General features: G+C 40.8%; 1 protein-coding gene across 1 annotated transcript in view; it reads left to right on the top strand.

Moving 5' to 3' along the window:
• The window catches only part of LOC309538752 (uncharacterized protein), a 95,303-nt gene extending 85,279 nt beyond the window's left edge, over nucleotides 1–10,024 (top strand). The window contains exons 9-11 of the mRNA XM_082234641.1: nucleotides 1,979–2,185; nucleotides 7,865–8,001; nucleotides 9,440–10,024. Of these exons, the coding sequence (XP_082090767.1) occupies nucleotides 1,979–2,185; nucleotides 7,865–8,001; nucleotides 9,440–9,443 (348 nt within the window). The 3' untranslated portion in view covers nucleotides 9,444–10,024. The remainder of the gene's footprint in view (nucleotides 1–1,978; nucleotides 2,186–7,864; nucleotides 8,002–9,439) is intronic.
• Nucleotides 10,025–22,132: the final 12,108 nt, after the last annotated feature.

Genomic DNA, 22,132 nt, shown 5'->3' with positions numbered 1-22,132 from the left:
GTCATCCCTAACAAAGGTCACCAGGCAGGAGGGGCAGCTTCATTTGCAGAGTTAGGGTAGGTGGAGAGTAAGAGAATACTTGAAAGACTCCTCTGGACGACTCCGAGAGAGGGATGTCAGAGAAACAGTAAAAGAGCCACGCTTTCCCGGACTCAATTCCAAGACGGAAAACGGGGGAGAAAAGAGATAGAGAGATTAAGACGTTCCTGGACGACCCCGGGGGGAACGTCGGAAAACAGCAAAAGGTACCACAATTTCCCCGGCCCAGCACCGCGTAAGAATTTGTGGGGAGAGAAAGGGAAAGGTTTTGACGTTCCTAGACGACCCCGAGAGATAACGTCAGACAGAAAAGTTCCGCGATTTCCCTGGCCACCCTCCGAGGGGGAGAATCGGGGGAGAAAAGGAGAGAGAGAGAACGTACCCGGCCGACTCCGAAGGGTAACGTCAGAAATGAAAGAAGGAAAGTCTGGCTGTCGTGGGGACGTTACTTTTCCACCCCCCTCCCAATGTATTTACTTCAAACCATACTCACGTTCGAAGATGTCCCCCCGCAGATCCCGGGATCCTTTTCTTTTTAGCCGGCTTGACCTCGCCTTTGCTCCCCTGGTTGAGCTTTTGGTGACGATTGATTACCGCCCACAAAGAGGAGGCAGGGAGAGGAAGAAGGATCTCTGGGCTAAGGTTGCCCAGTGGCGCCTGATCCCCTCTATCTCCCTCCTCACCTCTGCAGGAGAACCAAGTGTCCCTTCGTGGTCGCCAACTGTTAACGGAAAAATCTGAGGGCTCCCTTGGACAAAAACAAAGACACCAACCAGGATAACTTGGAGCAAAACAGCAGCCTGTAGGCTTGGCCTTTATTGAACTGTTGCAACAGGGTTCCCTTCCCTTGCAAGAGAGAGGAAAGACCCAGAACAATGGGCTGCAAGACCTTATAAAAACTTTTGAAATTCCCCTCCTCTAGGTCAAGCCCACCCCCAGAAACATCATGCATACATTACAGAAAGGAGGGGTTGACATCATGCATACATTACAGAAGGGGTTGACATCATGCATACATTACAGAAAGGAGGGGTTGAGGGAGGAGTTGTGGTGGTAACCTGAGTGTCCAGTCACCCAGCTGGTTCCTCCTTTCCCCCTCCCCATGAGTACTTTCCAGGTGACAATGGGGAGTTTGCAGTTTCCTGCCCCCAGAGGGAAGATCTGATTATTGTCCTTTGTTTCAGCCTGTGGTGAATCCACTGTTCTTTGTGATTTTGATTGTCTTCTGTCTGGGATTATCAGGGTTGACATAGCAACTGGGCAGGGCTCCTGTGGATGTGCTGGGATGGTGAAGGGATTATGGCTGACCAGAAACCAAGCACCCCCCTTTGATAGTCCTTGTCACATGGAGTAAAAAATGGAACAGTGCAAATCCGATGTATGGTTGATTTTCTATGAATTTATAACAGAAATGTGGCGTATGTAGTGTGTGAGTGTGTGTGAAGTTTGTGGAAACAGAATGATTGGGGTGGGGGGGTTCCTGCTACAGTTCTTTGAGAAATAAAGTTTGGCAGCCTTAGAAACCGAGATCCTGCAAGTTTTCTGATTACTCATATGCAAAGCTGATTATGAGATTTACAGCTTTGCTAAAATTATCACATTTCAATTCCCTGATGTAATGTATTTCAGCATTAAAACACAGCTAGGCAACTTGTATTAACTTCAGAAATAAATAAAGAAATAAATAAATGAGATGCCTGACTCCAGTCAATCTATAATGTTTGCTAATGTCGTATATCACATTTATTTATTTGCCTTGACAGGCATGTATACTTTGCAATTTCAAGTATAATGAATATGATTAATTTTGCCTGTGGTATGTCTTTTGTAGGATGAATCTTATTGATCCCGAGTTTCTTTTAAAAATTAAGTTGATTTGAATAAGGTAAAATAGCTGAATGGCAGAAATGAAATAACCATATGATCTCTCCTTCACTAGGTCATTGTCTGTGATTATATCTGGAAAGACCATGCCAATAAGTCTGGTGTCTCCAGTACTGGCCTCCAGCTCCCAAATGAAATCTTGAAATCTATCGGAAGCTCAGGAGGGGTCACTGTTCATGTATCTATATACACAGTTCATCTTGGGGGCTTCCAAGAACTGTACAGGCACTTCCTTAGACTGCCTAGTGGTGCTATTGTAGAGGTAAGTCCCAACATTCTGGTTTTTAATGTGATGTAATTGTTATAGCCAAATGACCATAGGCCATTGTACAGTGTATTCAGGATCATTCTGCACTGGTCACTTCATAGCATTCTACACAAATCAGTCTCCGTAGTAAAGAATTCATATACCACCCTATACCCGGAGGTCTCAGGGTGGTTCACAGAATAAAATCAAGATATAAAACCACAAAATACATATTAAAAATAAATGTTAGGGGACCTTTTGGAGCAGATCTGGGAGAAAGAGAATTGTTGCTGTGTTAGAAGAAATATGGTCATGTTCTGCTTGATGTCACTTGTTGTGCTCCTACCACACATATAGTAAGAAAGTTATCTATTCAGGGTGGCGCTGTGGGTAAAACCTCAGCGCCTAGGACTTGCCGATCGTATGGTCGGCGGTTCGAATCCCCACAGCGGGGTGAGCTCCCATCATTCGGTCCCAGCTCCTGCCCACCTAGCAGTTCGAAAGCACCCCTAAGTGCAAGTAGATAAATAGGTACCGCTTTATAGCGGGAAGGTAAATGGCGTTTCCGTGTGCTGCGCTGGTGCAGGCTCACCAGAGCAGCTTCGTCACGCTGGCCACGTGACCTGGAAGTGTCTTTGGACAGCGCTGGCCCCCGGCCTCTTAAGCGAGATGGGTGCACAACACCAGAGTTGGTCACGACTGGCCCGTACAGGCAGGGGTACCTTTACCTTTACCTTTATTTATTGTCTGCATGAACAATTTCAGTTTGGGATTAGGATGGAGCAATGTGTTCTGTGGGGAAATGTGTTCTATTGAGGGGGCATCTGAATTCTGGGAGAAAGAGGGAGGGAAGAGGTGAGGAATATATAGTGACGTGTGCTTGAGAAAAGGGGGGAAGGAGGGAGGGAGGAAGTAAGTAAGTTGCAAACTCAGTTTCCCATGGATTGGCAGTGGCCTTCTCTCGGGATTGAATCAAGCACTTTCTGCATGCAAATTGCCACCTCCCTAAAAACAAGTCATTGTTTCATTCACAGTTCTTCCTTTTTAAATTGTCCTTTGAGTTTTAGCATTTTAAATGCATTTAGAAGCCATGCACAGAGCACTTAATACTGGTGATACATTGTGATAACACAAATATGGCAATTTTTGTTTTGTTTTGTTATTATATTGGCTTCTGCTGCCTTCAGTTGATTTCTTATTAAGAGGGCAACGATAAGCCACTTTTAACTCAAGAAGAAATCAGTTTCTTATTAAAGGGTAAGTAAAGCTTAATGTTGGACAGAAACTTTTTTTCTTTCTTTTTTTGGGACAGCCTGCTTTTTATCTAGTTTTTAAAAAAGCAAAACAAAACCACCCTTAAGATTGAATCACTCTAAACACAGAGAAGATGAAAGGGAGATCTTCCCTACCCTCCACAATTGCTTGAAATGAAGCAAGCGGTAATAAGATCAGACAGTCTGGGTAACTAGCCTATTACTTCATGAAGCCGTTTACATCCATCCATATGCTGCACATGATGCTTAAGCTCTTGTGTCTGCCTTGGAAAGTGAATAAAATCATCTGGGCTTATTTGGAATGCAAGATCAGATACGGTATGCTGAGTGACACTTAAAAAGAATGAAGCGGTAACTGTAGCTTATTTTCCGAAACAATCTTGACACTAATGCTAAATTATAGCTTGGAATCATCTAGCATTTTTACCTTTATGAGGAAAGGCTTTTTACATATTTAACATAATTCTAGGGAAAATATACTGGCATTATGTATAAAGATATGTATACTGTAACCAAAGGGCATGTATATTCCCCAGTAGAACACTTTCCGCAATGTTATTGCCATTTGGTGTCATTTCCTAACAAATATAAAATACGATCGGTAAACAAACTAGACTTTAGATTTAAGCTGACAGCTGTTCCTTCAGAAGCAATATTCAGATATTTAATCTAAGGAACACCGAATGTGTTGTGGCTGTTCGAGAAAACTGTACTTTTATAAAAATGAAGGGCTGCACAATTTGGCGCATTGTTCTTGGAACTGGTAAGGACATATCAAACAGCTCTCAAATCGCTTACACATTTGTGGCTGGTGAGTGCTTCCTGGGGAAATAAACAGATTACCTAATGCTTTATTTTGAAAGCAATTCACTGTATTTAGATTTGAACTCTTACTCCGAGTACCACGGATGAGATAACCCATGAACAAGGCCATTGATTATACTGAAATGTTGTGTGTAGTGAAAGCAAGCCCAAATGTGTTGGTGGTTACGTTTGCTCACATGCAGTGGAGCCCCAAGTTAAATGCTTTCTGCACCAACCAGAAGACTGCACATTCACGGGAGGGAGAGAGGGAGGACTTCTACTTCAATCCAAATCAGAGAACATCAGGGATGATTTGATAGCCTAATGCAGGAGCTAATTGGCCCTTACTTGGATCAATTCATTGACATATGAATGGCTGAAACCTTCACAGAGAGGATACCCTGAACAATTTCAAGGCATAAATGCAAATGATATGTAAGTCTGTAAGACATAAATAAAGAGCTGTGGACCCAGTAAAGAAAAGGGGAGGCATCACCTTGTGATGAAAGTGAGATGACATTGTAGATGGCCACAAGTATGTGCTAGTTGCAATATTCAGGGATGTAATTTGGGGCTTGTAGCATTTCTGATCAAGGTGGATGACCCGTGCTCCAAAAAGCATGGTTAAAATTAAATTAAAGGGTTCAAGAAAGCTTAGATACATGGTGTCACTTTCAGTAGACGCTAGTCTACAGTATTTTCTTTTTAATGCCTGCATCACCAAGCTGCCACAAACTGCTTCAGGGGTCCCTGCTTCAACTCACGCAGCCATATATAGAGGGAGTGTGTGTTCACTTTACCTCAGGCAAGCCAAAATCCTTCTGATGCACTCTACTTCTGCTCACCATTCAGGATTCACTCCAACCAAATGTACACCCTTAATTTAAATCAGCTCCAAATCTCTGGGACTAGAGATCTATGAAGGGACTAGGCCTCTCTAATAGACTATTATTCACATTACAATCACCCACTGGCATTGTTGTGGTTAAACAATGATGAATTTTGAAGTCTCTCATTCACAGTGATGCAGAGAGCATCACTCCTCCCTGTCTCTTCCCTGGTACTGTGGGAAATGGTTTGATATGTGGAAACAAGTGGACTAAAGACATCTCTGCATGACAATTTTGAAGACAGGGGGGATGCTCATCTAATAAGAATCCAAATTGCTGAAGCCTCTTTTGGCTTAAACTATACTGTCCTTCAGGGGCACTACCTAGCGAAGACTGAGAGGGCAAGGACCCCCACCCCCCAAAAAAATTCAAGGAGGTGGATGAGCCCCCTCAATATTCTGTGGCGGCCATGCACACACAACACATGGTGTGCTCAATTCACATGCATATGCCGCAGGGCTTGCACATATAACACATGCTGACTTCACACGGTCCCGGCACCCTCGATTGTGGGGGCAAGGCGGCATGCTTGCTGTTGTTTCTAGCTGTTTGGAACAGTTCCTAGCTGTCAAATAAGAAACCGAACCTTTTAAAAAGTTAGTCCTTGGTACCTTCTTATGAGGTGGCATAAGGGCTGCTGTTTAAAAATGTATGCCTTCTTGCTTCAGGCCTGGCTGTCATCAGACAACCTGGCCACAACCAGCAAACAAGTGTTCAACGTGACCCCAGAATTAATGGGGCAGAGTTGTGTGTCGTCCCCCCAAGAGAGGTTGTTGGAGGAAAACAAAACAGGCTGCCCACTTGGTTTTGGTAACACAATGCGTTGTGAGATCTGTTCATTTGGAACAACTTGAAATGTAGCTGCTTTTTGTACACTTTGTGCATTTTCCAACATGTGTGCATGCAAATTAACATATGCAAAAGTAATTGTACATTTATTTCTCTACTTAAAACTCCTGCTCTAATGTTTATATTTGGGAAATACAAAATGGATGCACTTCTGAAGCGATTTCATTCCATTTGATTAATGGCTCCTGAGTGAGGAGGAGCCTCGACTTGATGCTATGTCTGTTCCAGTAAGCAAACATAAATTGTGATAGTAAAAATCAGTGTGCCAGGATATTTAATTCCACATGGGCCTTTTACGGATGAGGAGAAAACTTTGCTTAGACTTTGTGGTTCATTCCAAGTTTGCTCCAGCATATATCCACAATCCACATTCTTAATGTTTAAATGCTTCAAATATTTATTTAGCATATCTTATTGCTGATTCAAGTTTGTTTTTTTTATTTTTAGAAAAAGCAAAAAAAGTCAAAGATAATTACCAAGGCAATATTAGCTCAGTTTACCTAAACAAAAATATAACCTTTTCAAAAAGTACCTTGCAGCTACATAGATTGACAAAAACACATCAATTATAATTTTTACTCACTTTTATAATTACACTGTGAAGTGAACTTTTGGGCGAAGTTGATTAATTAAAAGGTTACTGCCATTGAGTCACTTTCAGAAGCAATGACTTGGCCTTTAATTAATTCAATATTGAGACTATGTCCAATATTTATGTATATGTTTATGTTTATATTTGTATACATGCTACAGTTCATTATATGCAAATTTGTTAACAGCTTATAAAATGTGATGTGATTACTATTATTACAGTTCTTAACATTTAATATTTGAGTTATATATAATTATTAAGTTAATTAAGTTAATTAAATATAATTAGTAAGTAATATATAATTATGAATTTTGAAGATCAGTCTCTGCATGAATAATTTTTTTGACCCCCATTAATTTCAATGCAGCATTAAGTATAAGCTTATTCTCATTTAAATTTTTTAAAAGAGATGTGGTAGAGTTTGTGAATTTGCTGAATCTATTAAGCGATCTAGCCCATGTAACCAACTCCAACAACTTCATTTCTTCCATCAGAATGGTGCATTCCCCTTAATTGCTCATTGTCTTATATGTCCAGTCTCTACACCTGATTGACCATCCATGAAAGATCACTCCCGTTTGCTTATCTTTATATAGGTAATGAGGACACCAATTGTGTTTGTCTTGACATACCACATCAGTCACTCTCCAGCAAAGCCTGTAGCCCTAAATGATCCTTGATGTAGATTCTAGGTGATCCTAGATGCAGCACGACAATGGGTCACGACAATATTCTATTGTCTATAAATATTCTATATTTGAATCACTCATCTGCAATATTTTTCCTACATCCAGTGTATTCCCAAAGCCAGTAGCTTCCCCCCTTTATTTCATATACTTTTCTTACTCACTTCCCAACAGTATCCTACAGAAAGAAAATAGCTGAGCATGAGAAATGCAGTTCTATTCTATTTATTTCTTAGAGCTGAAGCAAAACCTAGGTGGATTTACCTTTCATGTGGAATTAAGTCTTCATTTGCCACTGTACATGCTATTAATGACTCTCTCTGTACGCACACTCCCTCTATAGTGTTTTGGCAGGGCTGTTAAAAAAATTGCTACAAAACACAGGAGCGGAATTCAACCATGAAACCCAAATTGTACATTAGAAGGGAATCTGGGTTATTGCCATGACAGTACCAAATTTCACACACAAAAGAGCTGCTAATCTGTAATTTAAACAAATAAATAAACTGTGCCCAGAGTCTGCTTACTTTTGTTTCTTTTAACTTGATATCGCACTGGACTGTGCCACAACCAATGAGCCTGCACACTGTATTTTTCAGGCATTTGGTGACATTAGTGGAATAAATTTCATACGCAATGAAGGGGGTGCCTTCGTTCAGGAGCACATAAGTGAAACAGATAATGCACTGGGAATTTCTTCTGAGAACAAGCTAAGGGAAAGAAGAAAAGAATACAGGTATTACTTTCAGTGACTGCCGCTCTCTTGTAAACATGGAACAGAGTGTGTCAAATGTGATAGCGCTGAGCAAAAGCCCTCTGTAAGGAAAGTCCTCCTCCTGTTCTGACAAACTATCTGGCTTATGAACAAAAGCATCTACAGCCCTGTCATTCATGGTGGCCACAGTGGAAGGGGAGGAGGGCCAGATGATGGGTCCAATCCAGACCTGATGACTTTGAGGTTGGATTAGCACCCAGTGGTGGCTTTAAGTCCATGGCCAGGGAACATATGTGAAATTTGTAAACACCATGACCAAGGCTGGATTATGTGGAATACGCTGTATTCTGCAGAACACAGGAAGTTGCCTTATATAGAGTCAGACCAGTGGTCTATCTATCTATCTAGCAGGGCTCTTCAGGTTCCAGATAGGGGTCTTTCGTGGAGATGCGAGGGATCAAACCTGGGGCTGCCAAACAAGTATTCTACCACTGGCTATGACCCTCCTAGAGTAAGACTCCAGCTAAACTGACCTCCTGCACTAGCTGTGATATATGAGAGCACTTCCATTGCAAAACATGTCAATTCAGCTACCTGTGATTTATAGCATACTCTGAAGACGGAGCCTACAATCTCTTCATTTTTTAAGGCTCTACAATAGATGTGTGAGGGTCTGAGATAAATGAGATAAATGGAATTGTAATACAGAGTTAGAACTTTATTCAGAGTACCACACAGGGACCTTGGAGCTCCTCTAGTACAACACCCTAATCAATGTAGAATCTTACAGCATCCATGGCATAGAGATGTCCATCTTAGGGATAAAGAAGCAATTCAGTTCAGCTCACATTTTATAGTGAATTTACCTAATCTGCACTTTCCCAAACAGCTATCATCTGAAATTTGCAATATTTGCATGCACCTCTCCAGTCAAATAACATGTACGAAATGCATATTTTCCAAGTGATTTCCCCAACCTAACGTATTTCCCCCCTACGTTATTTTCACTAATATATGCATTTTAATGTGCACGAATGTGTTACATATGGGGAAAACGCTGACAAAATGTGCCTATTGCACGCAAAAACGTGTCTGTTAGGAAATGTGCACTAAAATACTTACGGTCTTTCGTAAGGACTTTTAAAAAACTGATGTGGAAATGTTGCAAGTGAAATTTAACTGGAAAAAATGAGAAACAGAGGAACTAAAATGGCCCAACTGGCCTGAACGTAGTATAGCCTCTACTTAAATACTTCCAGCAAAGCAGAACTCACTCTTGGCAGTCCAGCAGGGAATTATGTGAAGGGTGTCTGTACACTCCACACACAGAGAGCCAAAACAGCTGGAAATTATAGGGTAAATTTTACTAGTGAAAATATTAAAAGAAGTGTAAATTGGTGGGACAATGGTGGTTGGCAACTGTTATGGTCTAAACAACTCATTTCCTTTTCATTTTTAGGTGAACCTGTTGTCTTCAGTAGCTAATTAATCAAGAAGAGCGCTACAAATGCATCTTGATTCATATGACAATCTTCATCACAATCTACTAATACTTTTGTTTTTACTGTGTACATTTATTATTGTATTTTATGATGCAGAAGCTAGTGCCCTCCAAACTTGTGACTGACTGCAGTCCAGATTTGGAGTGCTTTCTTATTGTGATTTTATTGCATGGGCTTTCCCCCTCTTTTAGAATTCATTATATTGACCCTTGGAACCACAGAATGTACTTCAAATTTATTTCAGGGTTTTCCACAATGTACATGGGGAGCTGTTAAGCCTCAAAACACATGGCAGCATGGTTTGGTTCTGAAAAGTAAGCATGCAAGCAAACAAATATGGCAACTGCCAGGAAATCTTCCAGGATGCTCAGTAATAGAAATAAGCTGATTATTTTGCCCAGAAAAAGAAATAGAAGGGAATAATGTGAAAATGTCTGTGAACTTGTATTTTGGCAAAACCTTTCAATGTTTGCTTTAAGAACTTGACCTTGGAGGTTATTTTAAAAAGCATTGCATTTTGGATTTAGTTGCTGGATTTTAACTTAAACCAATATAAGCATCCACTTACAATCAATATTGTCAATGTAGATGAGACTGAGCTAGATGGTTCTGTGGTCTGACTTCCTAGGGTCCTACTGCATGAGTGAATTTCCTCTCCTCCCCCTGCAGCTGCCCCCCTTGGTATGCCCCCCCCCTGAAATGGGAAGTGAGTATGGTACATCTGTGAACCCAAGAACGATGAGTTCTTCCAAAAGTTACTTAAATTCAGCTGCAGCTTGACCATTCTTCTTCTCCCCCTACATGATAAAAGAAGCATTGCTGTATCCTAAGGTACTGTTACCCATGAGATTTGGACACCTAGAAATGTCGGGTATTGGAGGCACAAGTCCAGGATGATGGGTAAGGAGCTTGGAGACAGATATTGAGTAGATTAGCAGGAGTCTTAAGCGGGACTTGGAAAGTCATGGTCTTGGTGAGTCATGGTTTGGCTTTGTAGGAAGTGCGAAGCAGGTTGGACAGAGACTGGAAAACACTCAACGAAGCTGAAAAGCAGAGGGCTTGGAAAGTGTATGGAGAACATCATGGACAAGGCTGTTGCCCAAGTAGTGACCCAGACCAGATCAAGTCAGGGAGGAATCAAGTGGCTGCCTAGATGAGTGCAGCTATACCAGAGCATGGTAGGATAATCCAATTGTTCCAGCTTTTTCCCAGGGGGCTTGTTCCATGCGACTGGCACAAACACAAATCAGAAAGCTCCTTCTTCTAGTCCCCGTTGCTCCTGGAAAAAAGGAGCTCAATTCAGTGGGAGAAAGGGCATTCAGATCATTGGAAGAATCTTTTAAATGGGAGCAGGGACCTCCCCCAAATCCTTGGAATGACTGTTTCATAGTGAACACAATCCAGAGATTCATCAGGTCCTTACCTTACCCTATTAATTCCCATGAATGAGTAAAAATTACAAACCACGCTTTGTAGTTTTGCAGTATTTTTGGGAGGGGGGGCATATCTAATTCAACTGATAAAGATTTTTTTTTTTTTTATAAAATTTTTATTAGTTTTACAAAAGTTTTTATAACAAACAAACATAAAAGAAAAACAAACAAACAAACAAATATAATTTCAAAATATCCTTTCATAGACTTCTTTCCTCGGACTTCCCCATACCTCCCCTTTCTGCATCCTCATGTCCAAATTTTATAGCAACTTATAAATGTTCTTTCCCATCCTAATTCTTCATAGTCCTTTCTTAGTCTAATCTTATATTACTGCAACCCTTTCTCTCTGTAAAATCTCGACATTCTAAGCTTCATCAAGTTTATAATAGTTCTTAAGATAAATCTTGAATTTCTTCCAGTCTTCTTCCGCAGTCTCCTTTCCCTGGTCACGAATTCTGCTCGTCATTTCCGCCAATGTCATATAGTCAATCACTTTCATCTGCCATTCTTCCAAGGTGGGTAAATCTTGTGTCTTCCAATACTTTGCGATCAGTATTCTTGCTGCTGTTGTTGCATACATAAAAAAAGTTCTATCCTTTTTTGGCACCAATTGGCCGACAATGCCCAAGAGAAAGGCCTCTGGTTTCTTAAGGAAGGTATATTTAAATACCTTTTTCATTTCATTATATATCATCTCCCAGAAAGCCTTAATCTTCGGGCATGTCCACCAAAGATGATAAAAAGTACCTTCAGTTTCCTTACATTTCCAACATTTGTTATCAGGCAAATGGTAAATTTTTGCTAGCTTAACTGGGGTCATGTACCACCTATAGACCATTTTCATAACATTTTCCTTTAAAGCACTACATGCCGTAAATTTAATACCAGTGTTCCACAACCTTTCCCAGTCAGCAGACATAATATTATGACCAATATCCTGTGCCCACTTAATCATAACTGATTTAACTGTTTCATCTTGTGTATTCCATTTCAACAGCAAGTTATACATTCTTGACAAGTTCTTAGTATTGGGTTCTAACAGTTCTGTCTCAAGTTTTGATTTTTCCACCTGGAAGCCAATTTTCCTGTCTTGTTTGAAAACCTCCATTATTTGATAGTAGTGGAGCCAATCTTGTACTTTTGGTTTTAGTTTTTCATGGCTCTTTAATTTCAGTTTCTCTCCATCCTGTTCTAAGATCTCACAATACTTTGGCCATCCATCCTCCATATTAACTTTCTTGTGGGCCTTAGCCTCTAAGGGTGACAACCATCTAGGGGTTTTGTTTTCCAACAGATCTTTATATCTCATCCAAACATTGAACAACGCTTTCCTTACAATATGATTTTTAAAGGCACTATGCACTTTGATTTTGTCATACCATAGATATGCATGCCAGCCAAATGCATTATTGAAACCTTCTAAGTCCAAGATATCTGTATTCTCGAGGAGCATCCACTCTTTCAGCCAGCAGAATGCTGCTGCTTCATAGTACAATTTTAAGTCCGGCAGGGCAAATCCCCCTCTTTCTTTTGCATCTGTTAATATTTTATATTTTATTCTGGGCTTTTTGCCCTGCCAGACAAATTTCGCAATATCTTTCTGCCACCTCTTGAAACAGTCCATCTTGTCAATAATCTGCAAAGTTTGAAATAAAAACAACATTCTTGGCAATACATTCATCTTAATCACTGCAATTCGGCCTAACATTGACAATCTCAAATTTAACCATATTTCTAGATCTTTTTTAATTTCTGACCAGCATTTTTCATAATTATCCTTATACAGATTCAAATTTTTAGATGTTAAATTAACCCCTAGATATTTCACCTTCTTAACCACCGTCAGACCTGTCTCTTCTTGAAACTTATTCTTTTCCATATCTGTTAGGTTTTTCCCTAAGACTTTAGTTTTTTGTTTATTCAATTTAAATCCGGCTACCTGCCCAAATTGTTGGATTATTTCCAACACTCTTTTTGTACTAGTGTTTGGCTCCTGCAAAGTCAATACAAGGTCATCTGCGAACGCTCTTAACTTATAGTGTTTAGTTCCGACCTGTACACCTTTAACTTGCTGGTCATCTCTAATCATGTTCAGCAAAACCTCCAGGACCGAAATAAAAAGCAATGGGGAAATTGGGCACCCCTGTCGTGTTCCTTTTTCTATCTTAAGTTCCTCAGTTATTACATTGTTTACAATTAGCTTAGCTTTTTGTTCAGAATATATTGCACCCATACCATTCTCAAATCCTTGTCCTACCCCCATCCCATGAAGATTCTTTTTCATAAAACTCCACGAAATATTGTCAAAGGCTTTCTCCGCATCCACAAATATCAAAACTGCTTTAGTATTTATATTCACCTCTAACTTTTCCAAAATGTCTATTATGTTCCTAACATTGTCTGAGAGGTGTCTTTTTGGGAGAAAGCCTGCTTGGTCTCTGTGAATCTTCTCCATCAATACTCTTTTAAATCTTTTTGCTAAAATGTCTGCAAAAATTTTGTAATCCACATTCAATAATGAAATTGGGCGGTAGTTCTTCAATTGAGTCTTTTCAGTCTCTGTCTTTGGTATGAGTGAGATATATGCTTCTTTCCACGATTCGGGTGCCTTTTTTCCCTCTAAGATCTCGTTACAAACTTCCTTCAACGGTTGTATTAGCCATTCCTTTAAAGATTTATAATATCTGGAAGTCAGTCCATCTGGCCCTGGAGATTTGCCCAATTGCATATCCTGAATGGCACCCTCTATCTCTTGTTCTGTTATTCTCTGGTTTAGCTCCACCTTGCTATGATGAGAGATTTTTTGTAATCCATATTTATTAAGGAATTTATCTATGTCCTCTTCATTTTGTAATCCTTGGGAATAGAGTTTTTTGAAATAACTCACAAAGCAATTTCTTATCTCGTTGGGTTTAGATATATTTTTTCCATCCACTTCTAGACTTGTAACTGTGTTTAATTTCTGTCTTTTCTTAAGTTGCCATGCCAGAAGTTTACCACATTTGTCTGCCGACTCAAATGTCTTTTGTTTCATTTGCTTTATTTTCCATTCTATCTCTTGGTTCATCAATTCCATATATTGTGTTTGATACAACTTAATCTCCCTCAAAATCTCCTGGGACTTTGGTTTTGATCTTAATTTTTTCTCTCCTTCTTTTATCTTTTCCAAAATTTTTTCCTTTTTCTCATTCTGTTTTCTCTTCTTTATTGAGTTTTGTTGAATCAAAAATCCTCGCATCACAGCTTTACTTGCGTCCCAGATCACTCTTTTTTCCACATCGCCCTTTAGATTGATTTCAAAATAGTCCTTTAGAGTTTTTTGGGCCTTCATGTGGATCTCTCTATCTCGAAATAGGGTGTCATTCATTCTCCATCTAAACTGACCAGTTGTTGTAAATTTCATTTCCATCTTCACGGCGTTATGGTCGGAACAGGTTTTTGGGCAGATTTCTACCTTCTTAATCTTCGGAGCCATTCCACTAGTGACCCAGATTTGGTCAATTCTGGTCCAGGTCATCTTTGCATGGGAGAAAAAGGTTCCCTCTCTTTCAAGAGGGTTCCTTGTTCTCCAAATGTCTATTAAGTCCATATTTTCAGTCATTTCGAAAAAAGTCTTCGGGAGTCTCCCTTCTTTAGTAAGAGTCAGTCTTTGTGTCTTGTCCATGTTTGTAGAAACTACACCATTCATATCTCCCATAATTATCATATTGTATTCCAAATAATCCGTCAAAGTTTCATGAAGTTTTTTGAAAAATTCTGCTTTACCTTCATTTGGCGCATAGATCCCAATTATCAAAAATTTTTCTCCTTGTACCTGAATCTCCACCGCTAAATATCTTCCTTGTTCATCTTTAAACATCATTTTTGGAGCCCACTTCTCTTTTACATAAATCACCACTCCTCTTTTTTTAACTTTGTCCGACGAAATAAATTCTTGTCCCAATTTTTTATTCATAAGCAGTCTCCTGTGTGCTCTGGTTATATGGGTTTCCTGTAAGCAAATCAAGTCCAGTTGTTCTCTGTTCAAAATATGGAATATTTGTCGTCTCTTCAAAGGGCTGTTCATCCCATTACAATTCCAACTAAGGAATTGCAGGGCCATCTTGTTATTTTTCTGGTATTCCTCCAACAGCTCCCAGTTGTTGTTCCTCCTCTGTTGGTGGTGGAAGGTTCTGTCCAAACGAAAGGTTCAGGATGTCAATTACACTCCTTTGCTCAGCAATTGGGTCTACAGTTCCTTTCTGTAGGTCTTCCTGGTTTCTTTGCAGGAACCTGTCTTTATCCTGTATCGTCTTTATTTTCACCTTCTTCCCTCTGTAGTCAAAAGACAGTCCCTGTGGAAATTCCCACCTGAAAAGAATGGTGTTCTTCTTCAACAGGTAGACCAAGTCCTTATAAGAAGCTCTCAAGTCCAAAATATGTTTAGGAATATCTTTAAAGATCTGTATCGGAGAGTTCCCAATTTGTAAGGCCTTTTCAAAGTGCAGTCTTAGAATTTTGTCTCTTTCCTCCTTCGATCTCAAGGTAATCAGACAGTCTCTCGGCGCCTTTCTGTTCTGTCTTCTGCCCAGTCTAAATGCTGTTGTGATTTTAAATTCGTCTTCCTCTAGGTCTTCCCAGAAATCAACAAACTCTTTCGTTAAAAAGTCCGTAAGATTGTCTCCTTCGTCCTCTGGAATTGATCGTAATTTCAAATTCCTTTCTTTTCTTTGTAGTTCCCACAATGCCAGAGTTGTGTCGTGGTCATAGACCTTCCTGGCAATCGGTTCTAATTTTTCCTGGGTCTCTCCAGCAATAGTTCTGGCTTCCTCTGCAATTTGACGTGTGGCAGAATTTTCTTGTGTAAGCCTGTTTATAGATTCTGTATTCAGGTCAAGTCTTGCTGTTAAATCTGTCAATTTCTGTGAATTCTCTGTCAATTTCTTGGTATTTTCAGCCATCTGCTTTGTTAGATTCTCCAAAGACTGGTTTATCTTAAGAAGGGCTTGCGACACTGCATCCATGGAGACTGCTGTACCTTTTTCTTGTCCTGTTGTCACTGTAGGGGTTATGCCTGAGATCGAGCCTCTTTTCTTGTGTTGCTGTAGCTGTTGTTGATATTGCCTTGTCTTGACTCTCGTGCTTATCTCATCTGCTGGGCCACTCATATCTCAAGGTCGTTTCCCACGAGAGCCTTCTCCTAAAGGAAAATTCCACTGTCCCAAAGCGTAGCAACTTTTAATTTACCCTCTAGAGGGAGCAAATCAAAATGTCCGTAAACAAAGGCAAGGAGTATTTGAAAAGCAAATTTATCGGGAGGCTTCTATATGTATATTGCAACACTTTCTCATTAAAAAAGTCCCAGCCTTCCCTGATATATTGTATCCACAAAGTCCCAAAACTTTGTATCAAATAAGCAATGAGACTTCCACTTTGTTACTTTCACAAGAGTCTAAAGTCAGTTCAGTGTTCCTTTGTTCTAATAGCAGTTTGTGCCAGGTTGAAGGCTGCAGAGAGTTCCCTTTCCTTTCAGTTAGTCATGCAGCTTATAGAGTCACTTATTCCTCCCCTCTGCCCTGCAAGCTAGAGGGGATAGTCAAAGTCCAAATGTCGGATTCAAGCAGTTAAAAACAGTATCCCATACGGATGCAGCTCAGTAACTTTCGTTGCTTTAATTGTCATGCAGTCAGGGGAAGGCAGACTTCCTTAATTTTCGCCTTTCCCGTTTTCAGCCTAATTTCAGATAGTTTTGGGACGAATAGAGGTTCAATCTTACTCACGGGTCTTTTTTGTCCAAATTGTTCAGGAAGGGAATCGGCGCTCTCCACTAATGGCGACGCGGCTTCACCCTGCGGGCTGGGTAGCGATTCTCAGCACCGCGCTCCCCGTTGTCGTTCCGGAGCCTTTAAAAAGGCTCTTTCTGCGGTAAAGGGGGGCGCTTCAGGTGCCCACCGAATCTCCTTGTTCACAGGCTCCGTTCCTGTGATTTTAGGGGTCCCCCGCTTGCCGTAGCGGGTCAGACCCGAACTCGCAGAGCCGTCCTCTCTCCGGAGCTCGGAGAGGGAGCAGCCATTAGCGCTGGCGCCGAACCAGATTTGAATATAGATTTGAATATAGATTTAGTTCTGTGATATTGTTTCATAAATCCTGCATGAATCCCATGGAGATGAGGTGGGGGGGGGAAGCCACTGATAAGATACGAACGAAATAGAATTTGGCTCGTAACTTGTACAGATTGTATTCTCCTCTGTAGTTATTAGCAACCTCATCCATATCACTTAGTTATAGTCACATAGTAATTGGCTGCCTATGGTGGCATTCCTTTTTACAATTTCCTCCTGTATAACTGAATATATGTAGTCATTACTGAAAAGTGTAAATAAAGAACCCTTTTAGTGCCATAGTTTCCCTAGGTACCCACTGTGCTCTTATTGTCTACAACATACTCCCGCATCTGTAGTTCTGGTCTATTATAGGATAAAGTCATAAGTATGAATTAAAAATTAAAATGCTTGTTGTAGACTGGAGAGCAAGGTCTATTAAAACATTTCCAGGAGAAAAGCTCCCACTGCACCTAGATGGATGGCAGTGAGCACCAGTTAAAGCAAGTGGATGAAAAATTAGAGATTTTCATCATTCGGTTAAATATAGTGCTAAGTGGTATGTGCTAGCATTAAAAGCAAATTACTTACCACTTCACCAATCACAGCATGGGAGCGTTCTATTGGAAGCAGTATTTTTCAGGAATGCTAAGGCATTGGTTTTATTAAATAAATCAGCTGGTTACACTGATGGAGTGAGTTGAAGGAGTAGCAGGATGGAAAAGATGTATGTGGATTATAATCTAAGAGGGAGAGAGGGAAGGAGAAGGAAATACCTAATTAATTGGTGCTCAGCCAATTATGTGCCATTATACCTATTTCACTCTCAGCAACGCAATCCCTAAACACGAACAATGGTGTGTAATGTGTTTTCATCAAGAGTTTTGATATTGTGCTTGATCTGCAAGTCCCAAACCACACATTTTTTGTTTAACATTCTGTTTGGATGTGATCCGCACATCTGTGTGAGCACAATTGTGATTTATGAGCAGGCGGCTGAGGAAGAAGATCATCATCTGTGTGCTCACCAAATATGAGGTCAACATGATCAGCATTGACAGCAAATATCAACTTTGGAGCTTTGGAGCCAGGGAGAGGGCAAAGTAGAGTCTGGTTTGAGTCCCCCCCTGCTCTAAGCCCACCCAAAATTGACTGGTCACAGACAAAACTGACACAGCCAGCCGTCTACTAGTAGGAGATGTACTCACAAACCTGATCCAGTAAAAATAAAAAAATTCCTTCTAGTAGCACCTTAAAGACCAACTAAGTTAGTTCTTGGTATGAGCTTTCGTGTGCATGCACACTTCTGAAGAAGTGTATCTGAAGAAGTGTGCATGCACACGAAAGCTCATACCAAGAACTAACTTAGTTGGTCTTTAAGGTGCTACTAGAAGGAATTTTTTTATTTTGACTATGGCAGACCAACACGGCTACCTATCTGTAACTGATCCAGTAAGGCAGGGATACCATTTCAACAAAGGAGCGCAATAATTCAAGCAGGGTTGAAAGGCTGACTCATACAAAAGTTAGCTATATTCACTAGGATTGTGCCTCAGATTGTCTGAATCCTGAACCTCATTGGACCAGTTTGGTGGGATCTCAGCTTGGGCCAAGTTGGGTTGCCTAGAGTGAACTTGGACTGTCAGGGAGTAAGGTGTCAGGTGGGAAGACTTCATTTCTTGTTTTGTCAGTGCACAGGGGACACACTGGAGAAACAGATCCCAGCAGGATTGAATCCTCTGCTTACCAGCTGATTAGGGTCAAAAAAAGCCTAATTAAATATTAATCCCACCCCCAAATTGATTCATGGCCAGATCCAGGCTGTCAGGTGTTCCTCAGGGTGGGGTGGGGTACAGGGCTGTGCACATTCCTAATATTTAAGTACCATTTTGTATGGTGGAATTTTAACCACCCCAAACTACCATACATCTTAAGCCAGGTTTGTGTGGGTCCATTCTCCATCACTAACAGGGTGCTCCAACACTCTTAGGAGCAATGCTCAACACCCACCCACCACCATTTATCTGTCTGTGTCTGTCTAAAGCTTCTCAGAAGCATGCTCTCTCTCTTGGTGTGAGACCAAGAATCCAATATGGGGCTGTGTGGATAGGAGCCGGTTTTTTCTCAATGCAAAAGTGGTAGGAAGTGTTATAAGCTTCTGTCATATCAGTTAATAGTTGACATCCAGTCTGCAATTGTTTTGGGGTTGCTTGAATTTAAGATTTTTCAGAGAGAGAGAGAGAGAGAGAGAGAGAGAGAGTGAGAGAGAGAGTTCTGCAATCCTTGGGGTTCCTACAAGTCTGCTGATCTGTGGGTGGTACTATTTCAATCACATATGAATCCATGCTCAGAGAATGTACTTGCTTTTCATATATAAAAGTATATATGGGAAAGATTCCATGGGGTAGACGTTTTATACAATACTGCTTTAAACAACCATGTATGTAGGAAGGGAGAAAATTGTATTTGTTATTTTTATTACCATGTAGTGTAGCCATTCCTTCCTCTTTCTTTCTTTCTTTCTTTCTTTCTTTCTTTCTTTCTTTCTCTCTCGAAGACTCATGTATGGTTATGCCAATCCTGTGACTTACACTAATAGGAAATAATGACACAAGGCTGACTTAACGAGACATAATAGGCTACCTTAAAAGATTGTTCAATAGGAATGTGCACAAACCTGGCTACTTGTTAAGGAAGCATTTGATGTCCCTTTCCTGCATTGTCTTAACTACTGTCGTACTCGTACACATAGCTGCTTCTTACGTGGAGAGGATGATAGAGCTATTCTAGCCATTTCTCACACAACCTAAGATCAAAAACAGATTTCTGACCATTTGTAGGATGTTAACACTTGCAACCAGAGAACTTTTTGTTCTGAGGGAACAGATACCAAGTAATTTTTTTAAAAAAACACACACAACTCAATCAATATTAATACTTCCCAGCAGGTCCTAGACTGGGTAACAACAACTTAAAATTAGAAAGGAGTTAAGACATTGATGCTTCTCAGAGCGGCTTACAACAATGAAAATACAATTTGGTGAAAAAACACTATAAAACCTGGTAATGTTATGCCTCCTATTATGCAAGAATTCCCCAGCTGTGAATGGTCCAGGACAGAAATGGGGAACCCCAGACCCTGTAGGCCACTCCATATATCCTTCTGGACCAGTGGTGGCTGGTGTCTATTGGGACAGAAGGCAAGGAGACCAACAGTAGATGGAGGCAGAGCCATTAAGAGGCAGAGCCACCTTCTGACTGGTAGGAAGAAAGAAGGTGGGCAGGTGAGGGCTACCTGAGAGTGGGTTGAGGTTTGTGAGGCCTAATGGCCTCCCCTGCTTTGGACTTTCCACAGGCCAGAGGCAGTTTTAGAGTGTTTGGGTTTGATATCCCGCTTTTCACTCTCCTTAAGGAGTCTCAAAGCGGCTAACATTCTCCTTTCCCTTCCTCCCCCACAACAAACACTCTGTGAGGTGAGTGGGGCTGAGAGACCTCAGAGAAGTTTGACTAACCCAAGGTCACTCAGCAGCTGCATGTGGAGGAGCGGAGACACGAACCTGGTTCACCGGATTACAAGTCCACTGCTCTTAACCACTACACCACGCTGGTTTTAGGGTTGCATTACCAGTTTGTTTTGGCTTCACTGGTGCCATGCTGCAGGGGAAGCCACAACAATGCTGTAGAACAGAGTGCAAGAGGCAGGGGTGCCAAATTTTAGCCCAAAGTCCACCACTGCACAGGCCACCTACCTTCATGAGCCACACCTGCACACCACCCACCCCTCCACCCTACATGTCCTCACAGTAGGAATGCCTGAAGAGGACTAAGGTTGTCCGTTAACAGGTACCTTGCGAATCTTCACCTGCTGCTTTCTAAATGAGGATTTCATTGAGCTTTTATGAAGCCTGAGGAGGGAAATGGCTTTTGTGGAAATCTTCAAACTAGACCAGGAGCACCAGATGAGGGACTACGTTGTCTGGTACAATGTGATTGAATTTAAATTCATTCTCCTAGTACTGAAATGGGAGCTTGTGTGTCATTAGGTTGTTACAATGGTAATAGTTTGGATTTCCTTTTATCGTCTTTATGGGGATGACACAGATTTATTTTCCCTCATCTGCAAACTCAGTTGTGCAATTTCAAAACTGACATGGCGCTTATCAGAAGTTAATAATTGGCTAGCACAAACCATTTGTTTGATAACACGGAACTGTTCGTTTTGGGTTTCGAGAAGCTAATAGGCACAGCTCTTTCTCTGACATTTGATTTTAATGGTTGTATTGTTGCTCCTGTCTTTGCAGTTAAATGTCTTGGTTGTTTTGCTTGACTCCAGGTTTTCTCTAAAGAAACACAATTTTAACTCCTCGGCTGCTGGCGCAATGTATTGCCTTTGTAATTTGTTCATGTGATGTTCTGTTAAATATTCTCAGCATAGAAAAGCATTGATTTCTTGATTCCAGATCAATGGCATGGGAAACCGTTCAAGCCACTGGGAAACCATTCAAGAGATCCTGTATAATTCATGACACAATGCTATGTAGCCTGTCATAACTGACTGTGTGATGATGTCATTCAGCGCAAGGAATGACAATTTAATATACTTTTTTTAAAAAGTTGAAAAAGAAATATATTATTTTTCAGAACTGTCCAAACTGTTAAAAAAAGGGGGGATTTTCTTGGTTCACTCCCAGTGATAACCAATACTATTTTTCTAGTGCTGGAACTCACCACGAACACCTCCCTTGTTCTCTTATACAGTGGTATCTCAGGTTAAGAACTTTGTGTTTGCCTATAGATGAGAAGTGGATCGTATTTCTCCTCAATCCTTACTATTTGACCACCTAGAATAAAGTACAGTGGTACCTCGGGTTAATTTGTACTTAATTCATTCTGGAGGTCTGTTCTTAACCTGAAATTGTTCTTAACCTGAGGTACCACTTTAGCTAATGGGGCCTCCCGCTGCCACCGCTCAATTTCTGTTCTCATCCTGAAGCAAAGTTCTTAACCCGAAGTACTATTTCTGGGTTTGCAGAGTTTGTAACTTGAAGCGTCTGTAACTCGAGGTACAGTACCACTGTAATGTCAGTGGCACCCACCTCAGAGATGCTGGAACTGAGTGCTGGTGAATTCCAGC

This window comes from Podarcis vaucheri, assembly GCF_965113315.1.
Source record: "Podarcis vaucheri genome assembly, chromosome: 8".
Classification (NCBI taxonomy): Eukaryota; Metazoa; Chordata; class Lepidosauria; order Squamata; family Lacertidae; genus Podarcis; species Podarcis vaucheri.
This window is presented reverse-complemented; position numbering and strand designations above follow the sequence as displayed.